The sequence below is a fragment of the Muntiacus reevesi genome, chromosome 18 (assembly GCF_963930625.1).
Source record: "Muntiacus reevesi chromosome 18, mMunRee1.1, whole genome shotgun sequence".
NCBI classification, from domain to species: Eukaryota; Metazoa; Chordata; class Mammalia; order Artiodactyla; family Cervidae; genus Muntiacus; species Muntiacus reevesi.
In genome coordinates, this window is record NC_089266.1 from 2,195,976 (window position 1) to 2,215,315 (window position 19,340).

The 19,340-nt window shown below is 49.0% G+C and overlaps 1 protein-coding gene across 2 annotated transcripts in view; it reads left to right on the forward strand.

The window, feature by feature from the left end:
• MAP2K6 (mitogen-activated protein kinase kinase 6) overlaps positions 1–12,273 on the forward strand; it is a 101,407-nt gene extending 89,134 nt beyond the window's left edge. For both annotated transcript variants that reach the window (XM_065910809.1, XM_065910808.1), the window contains exons 11-12: positions 6,082–6,127; positions 11,932–12,273. In XM_065910809.1, the coding sequence (XP_065766881.1) occupies positions 6,082–6,127; positions 11,932–12,009 (124 nt within the window). In that variant the 3' untranslated portion in view covers positions 12,010–12,273. The remainder of the gene's footprint in view (positions 1–6,081; positions 6,128–11,931) is intronic.
• The last annotated feature ends 7,067 nt before the right edge of the window (positions 12,274–19,340 follow it).

The following is a 19,340-nucleotide window of genomic DNA, read 5'->3' on the forward strand; positions in this document are numbered from 1 at the left end:
TCTCACGGGAGTGGGAAACTCCTTCACAGAGGCTGAGCCATTTGACGTGGACCAGAGCGTAAGGAGAGAGGTGGGGGACCAATGCAGGGCCCGGGTGGAGAGTAGATACGATGCAAAGAATTACCCTGGGAGAGAAGACGGAGGCTACGTTCAGAGCTGCCCTTAGGCACCTGGACGTCTCACCGAGTGATTCTGGTGTTTGAGGTGGACTCTTAGAGAAGACGTGCTCTCTGCTGGCTCTGCTTGTCCAGAAGTGGACAGTGGACGGTACTGGCTGGGGCGGGGGCACGTCTGAGAAGGGAAAATAAAGTAGGACTGGAGAGATGGAAGGAGCGGTACTGATGCTGTGAATTTGTTTTCATGGGAGTCGCTGGTGCAATTGAGGAAATGAGGAGAGGGGATTGTTTTCTCTGGAAAACCTAGTGATTTCCGTCTGCACGGGGCCCAGGGCGCCTGGCATGACTTGATACTGATGATCATTTACACTGCTGGAAAGACGGTGCCGTGACGGATCGCAGGCGGTGATCCTGGGCGCCCGCCGCGCAGCTGTGAGCTGGGGCAGAGGCCGTCGGAGATGCTGGGAAGCCTGGCTGTGGTCGCCGGGGGTCCGGCTCTGCTCACTTAGCGCTAAGGAGGGGGCTGCCGTTCTGCCGCCCTTGGAGAGGCTGGCTTTCCCCAAGGTTACCCTTCCTTGGCCTCTGCGCACTTTGGAAGAAGCATTCTGAATGCAGCTTTTACTGGAAAACGTGGTAACACCGAGCGGCTGTCTGTTGCTTGTGAAGCGAAGGCCCCTTGGGTTTTCACCAGCTCTAGGCCCGTCACCCCTGGCACTTTCCCCTAAGGATATGTGAGGCTGACTCGCCGTTGTTTTTGTTTTAGTCTTGGCTGAATGGCCGGAGAGGCTGGCGTGATGGGCTGTGTGACGCTCGCCTGTTGGGCGCCCCAGATACGTATCAGTGCATCCACGGGACACCTGGGTGATGTCCCCTCTCTGCTCTCCTTGGCTGAGCCACCAGCTGTGGTGGTTACACCTGCCAGGCTGAGATGGCCTCAGGATTGTGCCTTCTGGTGTCAAGAACCTGGAGTCTGTTGTTTGTTTTCCTTGTCCTCGAGGTCACGGAGGAAAGAGATGATTCGTCTTGGATGGTTCAGACCCATCCTTCTCAAGAGGGGTGATGAGGAGGAAGGATCTTATTTAAGGAAGCTTAAATAAGCTTCCTTAAGCTCTGCCTCGTAACCTTTCTCCCACCTCCCTTTCCCCCACCTCCCTTTCCCCCAAGATTCTGGGAACTTCAGAAAACTTTGATAAGAACAAAGCTGATATGAAAAGCTTGACAAAGCCCAGTGGCCTGGTGTGAATCACCAGTTTAATCTAAAGGTTCTCAACTCCGGTTGCCGACTTTTAAACATAACAGACCTTTCAAATGTGCATCACGTACTGCTTGGCCTCAGAGATTCTGATTTAATTGGTCTGGGAGGGGGTGGTCCTGAATACCCGGGTTGATCAGATGTTCTCACATCATTTTCCTGGAGGGCTGGGGTCAGAACCCCTGACTTACGCCTACGATCTGTGAACCTGTTGTCAACTGCCTGCTGTTCAGAAAGCTACTTCTCTTGTACAATTTATTGAGTAATCATTCAATTACTTTATTTATCTTTCATCGATTTTTCTTCTTACTTAGAACTTCCCCTAGAGTCAGAATGTTAAAGCTTTTCACAGGTTTTATTTTTTTAAATGAAAGCCTTGAAAAACTAAAAGTTTCCTAATTTTAATGTTCGCACGCGTTTGTGAAATTTGCAGCTTCCTGTGTGACTGCTGTCCATGTCGCAGCCTGGCCGACCCTGCCCGCGGGGCGCGGGGCGTCTCCATGGCCATCCCCACGAGGCTGCCTTTGCCCGCTTGTTTTCTCCCAAGTTAGGCCCAGGAGCTGCATCCTCTGCTGCTGCGCTTTCATCCGGGGCTTCCGCCTGGTGGTCACACCCCACCCCTCTGGTCACTGCTGGTCAGCCGACAGTTCTTGTGGTTGTTCAGTCGCTCAGTCGTGTCCGACTCTCTGTGACCTCTTGGACTGCAGCACGCCAGACCTCCCTGTCCATCACCAACTCCCAGAGCTTGCTCAAACTCATGTCCATCAAGTCAGTGATGCCATCCAACCATCTCATTCTCTGTCGTCCCCTTCTCCTCCCGCCTTCAATCTTTTCCAGCATCAGGGTCTTTCTAGATGAGTCAGTTCTTCACATCAGATGGCCAAAGTATTGGAGCTTCAGCTTCAGCATCAGTCCTTCCAGTGAATATTCAGGGTTGATTTCCTTTAGGATGGACTGGTTGGATCTCCTTGCAGCCCGAGGGACTCTCAAGCCCTCAAGAGTCTTCTCCAGCACCACAATTTGAAAGCATCAATTCCTTGGCCAGTCACTCTTCTTTACGGTCCAACTCTCACATCAGTACATGACTACTGAAAAAAATCAGAGCTTTGACTATATGGACTTTTGTTGGCAAAGTGATGTCTCTGCTTTTTAATACGCTGTCTAGGTTTATCATAGCTGGTCTTCCAAGGAGCAAACATCTTTTAATTTTGTGGCTGCAGTCACCGTCTGCAGTCATTTTGGAGCTCAAGAAAATAAAATCTGTCACTGTTTCCACTTTTTCCCCTTCTATTTGCCATGAAGCGGTGGGATCGTATGCCTTGATCTGAGTTTTGCGGTGGAGCGGGTGCACTTACCTGCTACCTCTCTCCAACTTATGACCTGATAGAGCCCAGGGTTCCACTGGTATCTTTCTTTAGCAGTAACATCAGAGGGAGTGAGGGGCGGAGAGAAAAGAAAAGCGAGTCAAGACGTTGACTCCATGTGAACTTGAAGAAAACAGCAACAACAGAGATTTCTTACAAACCCTTCTTTCTGTGCTTATTTTCAAATGAGCACCAGCGAATGACATTTTCTTACTTTTTTCTCCTACACGTGGCTTTCTTTCTCTAATGTAATTTCGCTTATTTGTCTGTTTATTTCTGGCGGTGCCGCGTCCTCGTTGCTGCTCGGGCCCCCTGTGGCTTCAGAGCGCGGGCTCCTCTCCGGCTGCGGTGAGCGGGCCTCTCCCCGCGGTGGCCTCTCTCGCTGCGGACCAGGGGCCCCGGGTGCGCGGGCTTCAGCAGTTGCAGCTCGAGGACTCAGGATTGTGTCTCCTGGGCTCCAAAGCACAGGCTCGGGAGTTGGGGCGCACACGGGCTCAGTGCCCCACGCCGTGTGGGATCGTCCTGGACCAGGGATCGAAGCCGCATCCCCTGCTCTGGAGGGCGGATTCTTCACCACTGAGCCACAGGGAGGCCTGCGTGGCCTCTTATCTCAGGAGACCCTGGCCGTTTCTCAGCAGAGAAATGGAAAAGTCTTCCATCCTGGTCCTGCAGGAGGTTTCACAGAGTTTCTGCAAAAATGGAACCTTGGCAGGCTTGCATTCTTTCACCATAACCTCTTTCAGTTGGACACAGGCTTGGGGAGTGAGAGTAGCTCCCTGGAGACCAGCTGAGCCGAGTGCCCCAAAGCCCGACTTCCTTCCTGCTCAGCCTCAGGCCTGTTTCAGAGCTCAGTGCCCCGTCCTCCGGCCCGAAGCCCCTTGGTGGCCAGAGACCCGCCCCGACGCTGGTCCTGTCTGACTCAGAGAAACAGGCGCAGAACAGAGACGATCAGATGTAGTTGCTGGCTTGTTCAGGAGTGACAGTGCAAAGAGGCCCTGGGTATTTACGTAGCTCAGGACAAGCGTGTGTCTCGGGAGGCGGGCAGTGCTTTTCTTCTGCGGACGCTCCCAGGAGTCCTTCTGGGAAACGGTCAGCTCGGGGGGCTCAAAGGGGCAGAAACCCTCGGCTCAGCACAAGCCTGAAGCCAGCAGTTCTCAGCACGGCACGAAGCCGCCTCTTGGTGTCAGCTACGGTCAGGAGTGTGTGCTGTGGCATCTGGAAGGGGAATTAGGGCCGTTAGCTAATTGCACGCTTGAAAACGACAAGCCACTTGAAAATTCAAAAGTCTGACTCGGATCCAAAAAGAAATTGGTGTAGCTTTGAACTCCACAGTTGTTATTTTGTACTGAATTTCAAGTGCTTCCTATTCAACGTGGAAAATTTGCTTTTCTCCCTAACCTCACCCTGAGTATTTTGCTATTCTTAGCCCGTGTTTTGAAGTGTTCTTGATTTAAAAGGTGGAAAGCCTGGGTTGTATCAGTTATATTAAATCAATAAACAGCCTCGGTGCGCTGTGTAAATATTTTCCGTCAATACTCTGCAGTAGTTCTTCTACATTTTGAGCTTTCTAATCAGAGCCCATAAGTCAAAAATAACCTGTTCACCAGCAATCTTTGAGGTTTTAGGAATTCTTTTTTTAAAAGATAAATCTTGATGTGTGGCGGGAGCCAACACAACATTGTAGAGCAGTCGTCCTCCAGTCGTTGTGTTTTTTCCTATACTTCTCAAAAAAAGAAATAAAGATAAATCAAAGTTATTGTTGGGGAACTGTCCTGGGCATTACGGGATGTTGAGCAACAGCCTCGGTCTCTACCTGTTAGATGTGAGTTGCAGCCCCAACACCACCAGCTGCGTTAACCAGAAGTGCCTGCAGACGTCTCCGAGTGTGCCTTGGAGGGCAAAGCCACCTGCAGCTGGGGCCGCTGGTGGGGCCTTCTAGAGGCTCAGCACGTAGGCACACGAGGCGTCATCGGTGGGGGCTGGGGGTCGCCTCGCTTCGCTCAGACACGCCTTCCCGCGCCAGCCTGGCCGTGGCCTTGCTGGCCTGCTTTTGCCCGCATTCTCGGGTGAGCCTCAGTTGAGACGGCGCGCTCGCTCTCCGGCTGTCGGGGCGGGGAGGTCGCTGGGCGCTGGATCCGCCCGCAGTCCGCAGCTGTCCTGCGTCCCAGGCTCCCGCCCTCCACCGCAGCGCTGCCTGGAGTCCCTGGGGAGGCTGCTCTCGGCTGTTCTGCTTCAAAAAGCTTCCTTTTTTTTTTTCCATTTCGAGTTTTTTCCAACCCTGAGTGTTTCAGCCGTTTCCCTCTCTGGCTCTGCATCTGGGCCTGCCCTCGATTGTTGTTACCTCCGAGGAGCGGGGCTCACGGCACACCTCACCGATCTCACTTGCTCCAGGTGATCCATTAGCGCAAATCCTGGCCACCCAATATTCCGTCACTTTTTGAGTTTCTTCCATGCCAAACAGACGTCCTTTTCATTCCTGGATGATTTTAGGGCCCATGGGCAGAGGGCTCTGCAGGTTGCCTCACAAATCATACTTTTCAAAATCATCCTTTCCTCCATTCTGTAACCTGGGATTCCAATGCCAAATAAACTCTCTTTTCTCTTCTATTTTAAGGCTGCAGGTGGATGAAGGGGTGGATCTCTTCTCTCTTGGGGTTTTATGACTGTTGCCTCTGGTATCGGGTGTGATTAAGAGTTCTGTGGGCAGACAGCTGGGTGGTGGGCGCCCCTTCACGGCAGCGCAGGCCCACCAGGTGTTTCTAAGAAGAACCCTTGCTGAGTCCACGGCCAGCGTGCTGAGTCCACGGCCAGCATGCCTTCTCGGTCATCAGCCGAGAGGTCGTCAAAAGCAGCGTGACCTTAGGCACGTTCTATGTCCGTAGTGCTTCCGTCTCAAGCAGGTTCAGCAGGGAGCATATAAAAGCAGATTGTACCTGCAGGGGGATCAGAAGCAGAGAGAACCAGCTATTGGAGACAGTGAGGAGATAACAAATGTGATTTAAGAAACACCTGCCAATGTCTTTGCAAGAAGGGGTGGATTGAAAGGTGTTTCGAAGGAACGTGAATATGTATTTTGATATATAATAAAAGCTAGCTTTTATGTCTTTGGTAAAGAAACAGAATGAAAGTAAACACACACACACACCCTTACCCTTCCTGTTAAGGTACAGAGTGATTTAAAACATTGTTGGTAAGTGTAACTGAAGAGGAAAGTCAAGGCAGGAGATTTATGTTTTCAGTACATTTTTAAAGATGGTTCTGTTTAGTCTTCTGCAGGTTCTGAAATCCTAGTCTAGTGGAAACACAGATGGTTTCTAGATTTTAATGTGATTTTTTTTTTCCCTTTAAGCTTGAAGAAGAATTCCAAAGAAAGGCCAACATATCCAGAGCTTATGGTGAGTATTGTTAGGGGTGTAGATGAGTCCAGACTAACAGTTGGAACAGGGGAAGTGAATGACATCTAAATTATGATCTGGACTTCCCTGGTGGTCTAGCAGTTAACTCTCTGCCTTCCTAATGCAGGGGGTGCCAGTTCGATCCCTACTCAGGGAGTTAATATCCCACGTGCCTCGTGGCCAGAAAACCAGAACATAAAACAGAAGCGATATCGTAAAAAATTCAACAAGGACTTTAAAAATAGTCCACATCAAAAAAAAAAAAGTCTTTTAAAAAAGAACGTATTACTAAAAAAAGTGCGGTCAGATATCATCTCACATCTGGAAGGTTTGAAAGCTAAGAGAGGGACTCTGGGGAAGATGCGGAGAAAAGAGGCTCCCTGGTGGGATGTGAGCTGGTGCAGGCAGGATAGAAAACCTCACGTAATTAAAAATAGCACCATCTTATGATTAATGATTCCACTTCTGGGCATAGATATGAAGGAAATGAAATCACTATCTTGAAGAAATATCTGAACCCCCAAGTTCACTGCAGCATTATTTATCTTGGCCAAGATGTGGAAACAGTTTGAGTGTCCATTAATGAATGCATAGATAAAGAAAACATAATACATACACACGCATACACAATGGAATATTACTCAAGCATTAAAAAAGGAAATCCTGTTATTTACAACAATGTGGGTGAAGCTCGAGGGCATTATTCTAAGTGAAATAAGTCAGACAGAAAAAGCAAATACTGCATGATCTCACTTAAATGTGGAATCTTAGAAAAACAACTTACGGAGCGTAGACTGGTGGTTGCCAGGGGTGGGTGGGTTGGGGGAACGGATAAAGGTGGTCGAAGAACACAAGCTCCTGTTCACCAGATGAGTAAGATCCGGGGTTATAATGCACAGCGTAGGGACTGGAGTCAACAATACTCGACCGTATGCTTGAAAGTTGCCAGCAGACCTGGCTGGTGTCAGCAGATCCCGTGGATTTTCAGTTCTTCTGGTTAAGCTTGAATTTAAGTCTGAACCACACGTCGACTGGGTGACTATGAATAGATGCTGGGAAGAGTTTGAGGAGAGACGGACTGGGCGTCCTTCTTGGCCATCTTTGTCCCCTTTAAAAAGGCAGCCCTGGGGTTTTCCTGATGATCCAGTGGCTCAGACTCCATGCCTGTACTGCAGGGGACGTGGGTTCAATCCCTGGTCTGGGAACTAAGATCCTGAAAGCCTCGCAGCATGACCAATAAATAAATAAATAACAATAAACCAATAAAATAGAAAGGCAGTCCCGGGACTTCCCTGGTGGTCCCGGGGTTAGGACTCTGCATTTCCACCGCAGGAGTCACGGGTTTGATCCCTGGTCAGGGAACTAAGATCCTACATGTCACTCGGCGTGGCCAATAAAGAAATAAAAATGTTAAAAAATTAGCACAATGAAATGTAAAGGCAGCCCCTGGGGACTCAGCATTCATCTAACACCCACAGTTGAGGCAGGAGGGGAGATGAGTCATGCTTGAGAAAATCTCGGCCTGCCGCATGTTTGGGCTAAACATTTCCTCTCTGATTATGTCGATAATAGCCAGTCAGGGGCCTTTTCAATCCTAGCTACTTTGTCTTGGAATTCTTGTGCAGCCCCCAGAGGATTTAAACTTTGATTCCACATAAAGTGCAACCCGCATTCAGCGGTTCCTGGGGGCTTCTGTCCTCTTGTTTTAAAGGTGCCTACGCCCGCGGGCAGCTGATGCTGACTCTGCCTCTGCGGCCTCTCCCGGCCCCGTGGGCGCTGGCGGGGCTGCACGTTAGTGCTGCAGGCCCGTGCGGGCCACCCCCCGCCTCTTACAGGGCAGTCGTCTTCCTGGCGCTCGGGATGGACTTGCCTTGTGAGGTCACGGCTGCCTCCTGCTTTCCCGTGGGATTGAGGTTTCTCAGTGGAAACTCTGAGTCCAAATGCTTCGACTGAAGCCTCGGGAAAACACATGCTGAGAGGCGATTGTTGAGGTTGTAGGAGTTGGTGAAGAGGTAGAAAGGAAAGAAAAAAAAAATCCTCTTTCCAGGTGCAGAACAGTATAATTAAGGCCCCAAGCCAGACATGTCCCTCTTATAGAAATCCCAAATGTTTTGTTCCCTGTTTGGGTGGAGGCGTGGACAGGCTTTAAGGTCATCTCATTTGCTTTCTCTCTCAAGCTCCCACTGGGGGCCGTAACTGAGTGGGACTTGTTCTTTGGGGTAGGGGGCCAGCCAGCGTTTTTGTAGAGGATTATTAGGTAGACAGGGTTCGGGCTTGCCAGGTGACTCGTGGTAAACAAACTCCATGCAGGACACGCAGGTTCGATCCCTGGGTCGAGAAGATCCCCTGGAGAAGAAAATGACAGCCCGCTCCAGTGTTTTCACCTGGAGAATCGCGTGGATGGGGGAGCCTGGCGGGCTACAGTCCGCAAGGTTGCAAAAGAGTCGGACAAGAAAGACAGACAGTAAATCCTTCAGGCTCTGGGGGCTGCTGGGACAGCTCGACTCCTCTTTTAGCACGAGAGCTGCCATATCCAGTGGGTAGACACGGAGAGCGGCTGTGTACCGATAAAACTGTATTTCAGAAACAGGCAGTCCGCTGGGTTTGGCTTCTGGTCCATCAATTGTTGACCCCTGTCCTAGGTGAAAACCACCGGAAACAAAACCCAGGCGACTCAAGTGATGGTCCAGGGAGGTGATTCTGTCCTCTGAATGTCCTGGGATGTCCTAGATGGAACCACATTGTTGAACAGAGACGTTTCGTTGCTGAGTTGTGTCCGACTCTGTGACTTCATGGACTGCAGCCCGCCAGGCCCCTCTGTCCATGGCATTCTCCAGGCAAGAACATGGGAGTAGGTTGCCATTCCCTTCTCCCGGGGACCTTCCCACCCAGGGGTCAAACCTGCGTCTTCTGCATTGGCAGGGGGTTCCTTACCGTCTGGGCCTCCAGGAAAGCCCTCTGCAGGGCTGACTGACCTCCTAAACCGTGGTCTTGCAGGGGAGCTGGAGACCCTTGGTGCTGGTGGTGATGCTCCAGGCAGGGTATTCAAGTTCCCCCTGTACCTGGCCCCTCTTAATTAATGAATTAATGGCCGTGCTGGGTCTTTATTGCTGCGCACGGGCTTTCCTCAATTGCAGAGGTCGGGTGCCTCTCTTCGTCGTGGTGCATACGCTAGGGCATGCCGGCTTCAGTAGTCGTGATGCAGATGCACAGTTGGCCTGTGACGCACGGGCTCTTCCCAGACCGGGGATCGAACCGTGTCCCCTGCGTCGGCAGGCGGGATTTTTCACCCCTTGACCAGCAGGGAAGTCCAGTGCCCTCCCCGCCACCCCTTCTGAGAAGCCCAGCCTGGGTCTGTGGTCTGGGGGCGATTCCACGGTGTCTCCTCTGCTGTCTCCTGGCTGCTATCCTTGCTATTCTTAGTCGGTTGCTTCTGGAAGGGACTGGTTCCCTCCCAGCCTTTTACAGCCTCAAAACCCACACGAGGAGGCACGTCACACTGTCCATGTCCACACGCCCGCCTGCTCCCCTGCCGCAGCCCCCGGCTCCCACGGTGTTTTCCCGGCCTGAGAATAAACCGAAAGGTGCCTGAGGAGTTGGGTTTTTTTGGGTTGTTTTTGAGACTTCAGGTCCGGTTATTGAATTCCATCACAGACCCAGGCTGGATCCCCTGAGATAATGGCCACCCGCCGATCCAAAGACAGGATGGGGCTGGCAGGCGTGGGGAGTAGTCCCTGCGGCACGCTGAGCCTGGACAGGTCCTGTTTTGATAGTGAAAGGCTTCAAAGTGCATGACAAGACCCCTGAATGTCGAGAGGATGTGCAAAAGCTAATAAGCATGATGGTAAAACCCTTGGCAAGGGTGCTGTGTAAGAGGCTAGTGATCAGAAGTAGTCCTGCCCTTTGTTCATCCAAGGGGCTCGGAGGCTGCCCTTGGCACCTGGAGGTCTGGTTGATAGCGTGGGGATGAAGTGCCCAATGGCAAAGCCAGAAAACCTCTCTCTCTTTTTTTTTGGGTCACTGTGCTTCGTGGCTACCACTGACCTTATTTGGGGCTCTTTCTTTGTTCCTTTCCTCTTTGCATTGTTTTCTAAAACGTCCATGGGTGGGCATTCCAGGTTCCCACAGAGCTGAGTCATCCAGCCCTCTGCTCTCAGGTTTAAAACAAATATAGTTAGAAAGCCTAGAGCTAGGCAACACGTAGGCTGTGAACTAAAACCCTCAAAGTCAGGGGAGGCGGCGTGAGTCACCGACACGTCTGTGTGCAGAAATGCTCATGGTTAGCTGTTGACGGGTCCCTGAGAGGAGCAGTGCCCCCAGACAGGTGGCAGGGGCCCCGCCAGCTCAGGCTCTAGGTTCTGCTGGAGGAATTGTTCTTTTTGGTTTGATCGGTTGGTTCTGATTGCAGTGGGAGGACTGGACCGTGAGCCAATGTGTCCACTTCTAACTGGAGGTGTGAGGTTCCCGGGTGTCAGCCAGGCGCTTCCCGTCAGGGAGTTGAGCTATTCGAGGAGGACGGCCCTGGGGCAGAGCCCGTGGGTTCGTTTCCTTCAGAATTGTTTGGAAACGTGCGATTTCCTGCGTCGGACCATGCTTCTTCCCCCGGCGAAGAACAGGACTTGACATACAGCTTACTAAATCTGAGCAGCATGCGCACAGACCACCTTTTTGCTTCTTGATTTTTAATCTCCAAGATGAGTTTTCTCCGCGCAGACCTAGGGTTGGGCAGGCCACTTTATTTTCCACGTGGATCAGGTCATCGTCAAGAGACATAAGGATCACTTGTTATCAATGTGCTGTGTGCAGTGGTTCAGTTGTGTCTGAGTCTTTGCGACCCCACGGCCTGTAGCCCGCCAGGCTCCTCTGTCCGTGGGATTCTCCAGGCAAGAATACTGGAGTGGGCTGCCATGCCCTCCTCCAGGGGATCCTCCCAGGGATCAAACCCAGGTCTCCCACATCGCAGGCGGATTCTTTACCGTCTGAGCCACCAGCGAAGCCCTGTTACCAGTAGATGTGACGTAAGAGGTAACATCGCTCGCTGTTTCAGTGCAAACCAGTTCTCCAGTGTTAAGCGCAAGCAATGCCCGTTCACTGTTCCAAAAACTGGCTTCTCATTCTACCACTCACTTCTTGGGAACGGAATGTGCGTAAATCTCTAAAGCGTCTTATTATTTTGCTGCCTTGTCTGAAGATTACTTTCTAGGTGACAGGGTTATTTGTAAACTGAATCTTTGAGCCATCTTTGCTCTTCCTTGTATTTGCCCATTGATGGGATGTATACGGGCTTCCCCGGTGCCACCAGTGACAAAGAACCTGCCTGCCAATGCAGAAGCCGTAAGAGACGTGGGCTTGATCCCTGGGCTGCGAAGATTCCCTGGAGAAGGGAATGGCAACCCACTCCAGTGTTCTTGCCCAGAGAGCCCCGTGGACAGAGGAGCCTGGCGGGCTACGGTCCATCAGGTAGCACAGAGTCGGACACGACTGGAGCAGCTCAGCACGCATGCTTAGCACACACGCATGGGATGTACATAGCCTGGTTACATATGTGTATTTTAAAGCAGTGGATGCTCTGTCCTGGAATCAAAGCGGCACCAAGATAGGAGGAGCAACACCTCAATGACATCTTTAAGAAGTCTGCATCCCTGAGTGTGTACTTGGTTACTTGGTTTGGGAAGGGGTGGAAAGGATCTAGTTTAACCCTGATAGGGGCACTCAATTTGTTAACTAACCAGATCTGTCCGTTGCTAATCTCACACGTTGTCAGAGACCGGTATTAACAGCAGCATTTCTCTTTTCTTCACCAGCAACATCCGTTTTTCACCCTACACGAATCCAAAGCGACAGACGTGGCATCTTTTGTAAAGTCGATTCTTGGAGACTAAATAGCATGGACTCCATCGGTTGACCCTCCTGTGGATTGGTGGGTTTACAGGCTGATGTTCACTAAAGCGCCAATAGAAACTCATCTTTGAGATAATTTAACCCTGCCTCTCAGAAGGTTTTTTTTCTCCCCATTTTCTCTTTTTTTCCCCCTCCAGAGGGGGCCTTGGAATCTATAGTTATAGAATGAACTGTCTAGATGGATGAAATATGATAAAGCTTAGGACTTAAAAAGGTGATTAAATATTTAATGATGTGTCATATGAGTCCGTAAGCTTTTCAGACTTCTGTTCTTTACGAAATGGATGCATTGGTAAGAAGGTAAAAAAGGTGCTACGGTCATGATGAAATTGTAAGTAGGTCTGTAGTCTGTCCCACTTATTATTTTAATATTTATGTTTAAGCGCTTGGTTGACAAGATTCCATTTTATGCTAGGAGGGGGAGACAAAAGACAAGACTGGGTTGGCAGTATTTATAGGCTTTTTTATTTTTTAAGTTCGATCGTGTCTGTGGTCCAGAAGGAATTATTTCATGCGCATCTTTGGGATTCTGATAAAAGCATCCACTGGGAGCTCACGTGGAGTTGTGGCTGCTGCTGCGTCCCTCAGTTTCTGCTCCACCCGGGGTCATCACCGCATATTCTGGTGACATGGCAGTGTTGCCTGGTCATACACTATTTTTCCAACTTTGGAAGACACAAAATCACTCTTGTCACAGCTCAGAGAGTCACAGATCTGACTGTTCTGTTGGCCTATGTGGTGTAGTAATAGTGGAATGTGACTTGCAGCGTGGTTTTCCATCACCTATCTACCCTTCTACGTGTGTGACGTCACAAATCCTGCGAAAGGCTATTACAAGGGACATCCATCCTTGGTACGGAGGAGGTTTGTCAGCCCTGAGGGGCAGCTTGTCTCCGCGCGCAGAGAACCAGCGCCCGCCTCTGCCGAGGCCTCCTGCAAAGTGTGCGCCCAGGGACTGCCTCTGTCCTGACTCTCACCCTGCTGCTTCTGGTTTGGTTTTCTGTTCACGAAAGAACCTTCTGGTAAAGGGAGGGGCTGCAGCAGAAGAAAAATAAAGGTGGGGAGCAGTTTCTTGGTGAGGTGGGAAGATCGTGGGGCGCTGACTGAATTCTTGGACCGACGGCTGAGCCCGAGATGCCACCTCTGGTGGAGGCTTGCTGCGCGGCAGGAGGCTGGCTTCGTGATGGATTCCCAGGAGGCTGATAAAGCAGCAGAAGCTCTTTCTCGTGGCCAGAGACACCCGAGGGTTCTCTGATCTGGGGTCTGGGTTCTTGGAAGGTCAAGGAGTGAAGTGGTCCACAGGGAGGATACAACCCGTGACAGCGGGAAGCATTGCTTTGGGACGTTGTGTTAATACCAAGCTGCTCCTGCAGCACAAGGACAGAGGGATTTTACTTTAAAAAGAGATTTAAAAGAATTTCCAAAGAGAACACAGTCTGCTCCTTTCTTTGCCTCCAGTTCACAAACAGGGAGACGGCATTGTTCCCTTGAGCACTCCAAGTGCAGTCCTGTCTCTTTCTTTTGGCTTTTGAAGTGCAGTCCTGTCTTTTTCTCTCTCTGCATTTGCTCCTTCTTCTCGGCATCCGGCTCACACCCAGAGAAAGGAAGGCACGTCCATCCACTTGTTCATCTTTGTTTCCAAGATGCACCTGTTTGATAAACGTCCAACTCATCTGCTTTGATGCTACTCCTGTCTCATCTTTTTCCAGCCAGAAAAGAAGAGAATTATCCCAGTGGCCATGGCTATTCACTTTCCTACCCTCTTTTCTAAATCTGAAAGTTTCTGTCTTTGAGATACAGAGGGAAGAATCACAAGAATAACACATCCATCTTCTTAAAAAGAAAATAGAAAAAAAAAAAAAATCTGAGGCCATTTCATGACAGCTTTTGGTGAGATTTTTAAGCAGAACGTCTCTCTGGTCAGGCTCAGGCGACTCTTGCCTCTTGTCCAGTGTGAGTTTTCCTTTGAAATATTCTTAACGAACCGTGTTCCTCATGTGTTCACCTCTCCTGTCTGTGAGCCCAGGGCCTGAGCTTGCAAATAAGCACACTTGGTGGAGAAGCAGTGGGTGGTGGTTCTCAGCCCGATGCAGAGTGGACTCAACGGGGGCCTGTGAACACTCATACCACGGGCCCAGAGGTCCTCGCTGAGTTGGTCAGGGTAGGACCGGGCAGCTGGCACTTTTCACAAGTCACTCGTGTGTTCTGACCTGCAACAGGGCTGAGAACGCTGGCCTACTCCCCACTGAAGAGAGATGAAATACTGGTTTGAAATTTGGGACACCTTTTCCCTGTAGAAGCAGTGTGTTCCATGGTGATTGGGTATCTTATGTCCTAAAGTAGAATGGCCTATCAGCCTTACAAGTCTAAATTTATTTTTTTTTAGAACTGTTATAAGTTCTAATTATAACTAACTAGTTAAGAATTAGTTAATACTTCTAACTAATTCTGAAATAAAGAGATGTGTAATCTATATTTAAGTTGATATAAGTTAGGAATCTCATGTACACACACACATACGTGTGTGTGTGTAAAGAGAGAAGATATTCCTATCCAGGGATGATACACAAAATAGTGGATTGGCCACAAAGTTCATGCCAGCTTTTCCATGTGCTCAGGTGTGTCTGACTCTTTGTGACCCCGTGAACTGCAGCCCGCCAGGCTCCTCTGTCCATGGGATTCTCCAGGCAAGAATACTGGAGTGGGCTGCCATGCCCTCCTCCAGGGGATCTTCTCCACCCAGGGATCAAACCCAGGTCTCCCACGTTGCAGACAGATTCTTCACCATCTGAGCCACCAGGGAAGCCCGACAATACTGGGATGGGTAGCCTGTCCCTTCTCCAGCAGATCTTCCCGACCCAGGAATTGCACCACTGTCTCCTGCATTGCAGGCCAATTCTTTACCAGCTGAGCTACCAGGGAAGCCCAGTTTTTCTGTAAGATGTTTGTTATATGATAGAAAAATCCAAATGAGCTTTGTGGCCAGCACACTATTTAATGTGCTACCAGCATGGACTATCTGGATATCAGCCTTGCCTATATTTATCAGTGTATTGGAAAGTCCATATATCTCTATAAAGGAGATAATGTTCTTTTCCCCCCCAAATCTACTTGATTTGGTGTGACATAATTACCCATATTATATAGATTTTATAAAAATATCCATCTCTCTCTGTATTGTTGACTTCAGAGGTATGCCAAAAATAATGGGAATGACGTTTAGGACAGTGGCCGCTTATGTGTATGTATCATCACTGCCCTTTAGAGGAGTCACCTTCAGGGTTACTGTCTAACATATTTTGGTCACTTCTCTTACAGAAAAGGCTTCAGTATCCATTTCCTCTCCCATACGTGGAATATGTGGAATGCTAACTACTCCTTACCAGTTTGTTTCTTTTAATAAAAATCCTTACCAGGTATTTTTCCCTCTTTGTTTTACCTACTTGGTTTTTCAGACTTAGCATCAAGTAGTGTTTGGCAAATTCTAGAAGGCAAATTTGCCCCCAGAACTGGAGTTTTACCATTAAAACTTAAAAAATATATATTTTATTGATGTTTCTGGTTAAAAAAAATCTACTTCCAAGGAGCCTGACATTTCATAACCAGTAAAACTTTTCAATGTCTTTTGAAAAACACCATGGGCTCTGAAGATAATTTCAAATGTAGATTTCTCAAAAAAACGCGTGTTGTGTTTTTATGTAAAGTCAACCTTCCTGGAATAAGTATAGAGCCTCCCAAGGGCGACTAAAGGAGAAAGAACTCACACAGGTGTGTGTATATGATGACAAAATATCAGTAAGATTGTCCACAACTTTCCACCTGGCAAGATCCACCAGCCTCTGTGGGGGAACCATCCATTATCCATCCATTATTCTCATGACTGTGTTTGGTCACACTGATGTAATCAGAACAAATTGGTTAAATCTGCTTCTATCTCGCTTGCACAGTCTGAGATGGAAAATGAGTGTGTTTGTGTGTGTATAGCTCAAAATCATTGGTCTTTCACAGTTCTTGTATATTCTTTAAGCCTAACCCCCAAATGTTCATATGCCAGACAGTCGCAAACATCTGTTCAGGGAACCATCAATTATCTTAGAAACGTTTTTCATGGTGTTCTAGGCAAAAAGAAACACTTTATAGTTCCATTTATTACGTAGTCGTCGTCGTTGTTCGGTCACTAAGTCGTGTCCAACTTTTTGCAACCCCACGGATTGCAGTGCCTCAGGCTCCCCTCCTGCAGTTTGCTCAACTTCATGTCCATCTAGTCGGTGATGCCATCCAATCGTCTCATCCTCTGTCGTCCCCTTCTCTTCCTGCCTTCGATCTTTCCCAACATCAGGGTCTTTTCCAATGAGTCAGCCCTTTGCATCAGGTGGCCAAAGTATTAGGGCTTCAGGTTCAGCATCAGTCCTTCCAGTGAATATTCAGGGTTGATTTCCTTTAGGGTGGACTGGTTGGATCTCCTTAGGTACTTCTTGTGTCTTAATATAGGGAAAACAAAAAACCCCAGGACTCCCTAAGTAACCCCCAGGGTTTGCGGCTTCCGCCAGGCCATCACGGTCTTTTCTGTTTTTCTTGATTCCATTTGCTTGCTATTCTTCTGCTGGTTACAGATGACCTGTGACCTGCGCTGACTTTGACACTTCTGTGGAAAAGAACCTATGCAGCCATTTCATTATCTCAAAAGTAAGAATCAGCAGTTTTGCACTGGTCTTGCTTACATGGACTCTCTTGTTCTCAAATCTTGAAACGGCAAGGAGTAACTAAGAGAGCTTGTAGCAGAGCTCCCATTCAAAAGCTAAGACCTGGTAATAAAACTTCCCATTTGGCCTTCAGAGAAGAGCAGCTGGGCTGGAGAGGCCTTGCTCTGAAATCATGCTCTACTGTGACCAGAAGTCAGCAATTAGCGTCCTGTCTGGGTTGGAGCCTGCGAGCTCAGTCAACGGGGCGAGTCAAGCCACTGCCTCGGGGGCTCGTCCCTGGACTTTGGAGTTGAAGGCTGAGCAGTGGTGAGAAATTAGGTTTGGGGGGCTGGAAGAAACGACACAGGTCAGGACAGGAACCCCAGGGAAGAGCAAGCTGATGCAGCAGGTATATCCCTTGGCTTATTTTCAGCATTACTATCGAGATGATCTCCTATGGGGAAGTCCATCAAAAAGCCAAATCTTCATTAATATCTTTTTTTCTTAAAGATACTGAACCATAAGAGAATTCAGAAAGTGGCATTGATTTGGATGTCAGAAAATTTCCTTGTTAGCCTACTGTTACTGATCTCACGGAGACCGTTTTAAACAGATGGCACCCTGAAAAAAGTATGTGATTAGAGGGGCGATAAAGCATTTTGAGAATACATCTGTCAACTGCTTTCTGGGTAAAGAAAAATGAACACAAAACTGAGCCCCCTACTGTTTAGTTCTGGGGGCAAATATTTTTTAATAGAGGTGGACACCAAAGTTTTTCTGGGGAACATGCTTTTTCCACAATGCAGAGAACTGTGAATGTTTATAGAAATACACTACAGGGCTTCACCAGAAGAGCTAGGACTTATAATTTATAAAAAAGAAATGCTCAAAGCTAGTTTGAATTTTTAGAAGCAGTGTGGGAAAAGTGGTGGTTTTCTTTTCTGTTCTTTCTGCTCTCCTGTTGCCTGGTGTATGTTCCGTCCTTGGAGGTGAGTGTGAGCAGAGCACGCTGTCGTGCTTCCAGACTGTTCGCTGGTGTTTCTCGGGGGTCTCTGTCGTAAGGCGGAGGGATGAGAGTGTGCCTTTCTGAAACCCCTGTCAAACGCTCATCAGAATGTTTGGCTACCAGTCTTGTTCTCTTTAACTAGACATCTCTGTGACTGTTAGGGGCTTGGAAGTGGGATGAAATGCCGTTGAGGGTCCTCAACAGCCCAAGAATCTGGGAAACGTATCCAACAATATCTATGTGTCCTTGCTGACTGCTGTCTTGAGGGTGCCCATGGGTCTTGAAGGTGGAAGGGCAAGAAAAGAGGGTCGTGTATTTTCATTTTTAAACGTGACTGACTCAAAAGAAAATGCAGAAATTGATCGACGATGGCCATGCATGTAGATCCTTAAACTGGTTCTCACTCTAACGTGGTCGGGAGGAGCCTGAGCCCAGTGGCGAGGCGGTGGTGTGACTGGGCTCTTTCTCGACGAGCCGTGGGGTTTCAGAATCTACGTCTGCAGAGGCAGTGGTTGTCGTTTCTGTTCACTGGCACGTGGGGAAAGTAGAGCTCTTCAGACAGTGTTGGCACCAAGATGGGTGTGATCTGAGATGCAGGCTGACAGCTCCCACGGCTGGGTTTTGCAAAGGTTGCAGGTGGAGCCCAGGAGCGGGCTCCCCGGGGCGGCCCCTGGAAGCTGAAAACAGAGCATCTGTCATGAAGAGGGTGCTTAGACACCACGTGGATGGAATCACAGGCCTTCTGCACACTCCTTGAGCCTGCGCTGCATTCTGACCATCACCAAACCAAATTTGACAGCTAGAGTTTCACCACAGCCACTCTAGAACACTATTTGTGTCAAAAATTACATTTGGCAACAATTTGTCACGCCCTCAGCCAATCTCTGTCTGAAAGCCACCCGAAGAGGTTCAATTAAGAAAATTCAACTTACCCGTCTGCTTGTCCCTATGTCTCTTTTATTCCCTCGTCTCAAATTTTATTTTCTGAGTGGAGTGATTTTTCTCTATGAACTGAAATGATGAAGTGATGTTTTAATAAAATAGGTATTTTTAGAGGAAAAATTGTTTTCCTTCTGTAATTAACTTCCACTATTGGGACATATTCCCCACTATACAGACCATCATGGGGCGTCACTGAAAGCTGGAAGAGGGGTAAGGGGTGGGCTTCAAATGGTTTATTTAAGTATATGAACATTTTTCTGTATATTTTGTGCAGATATTGATGAGCTGCTCAATATATACCTACTTAGTGAAGCTGGGCTTGATAAGAATTTTAGTTTGACAGGTGAGGTTCCCCCAGCTTCCTTTGTGCTTCAATTTGAAAATGCTGCTTCTATTGAATAATCTGGGGCTTCCCTGGGGGCTCAAATGGTAAAGAATTCACCTGCCAATGAAGGAGACCCGGGTTCGATCCCTGGGTCAGGAAGATCCCCTGGAGGAGGGCATGACAGCCTGCTCCAGTGTTCTTGCCTGGAGAAGCCCACGGACAGAGGGGCCTGGCGGGCCACAGTCCCTGGGGCCCTAGGGTCGGACACGACTGAGCGGCTCAGCGCCGCGTGGTGGGTTGACTGTGTCCTGCGTTGCACCCCGGCCTTGTCTTTAAGCCGCATTTATTGCAAAGACA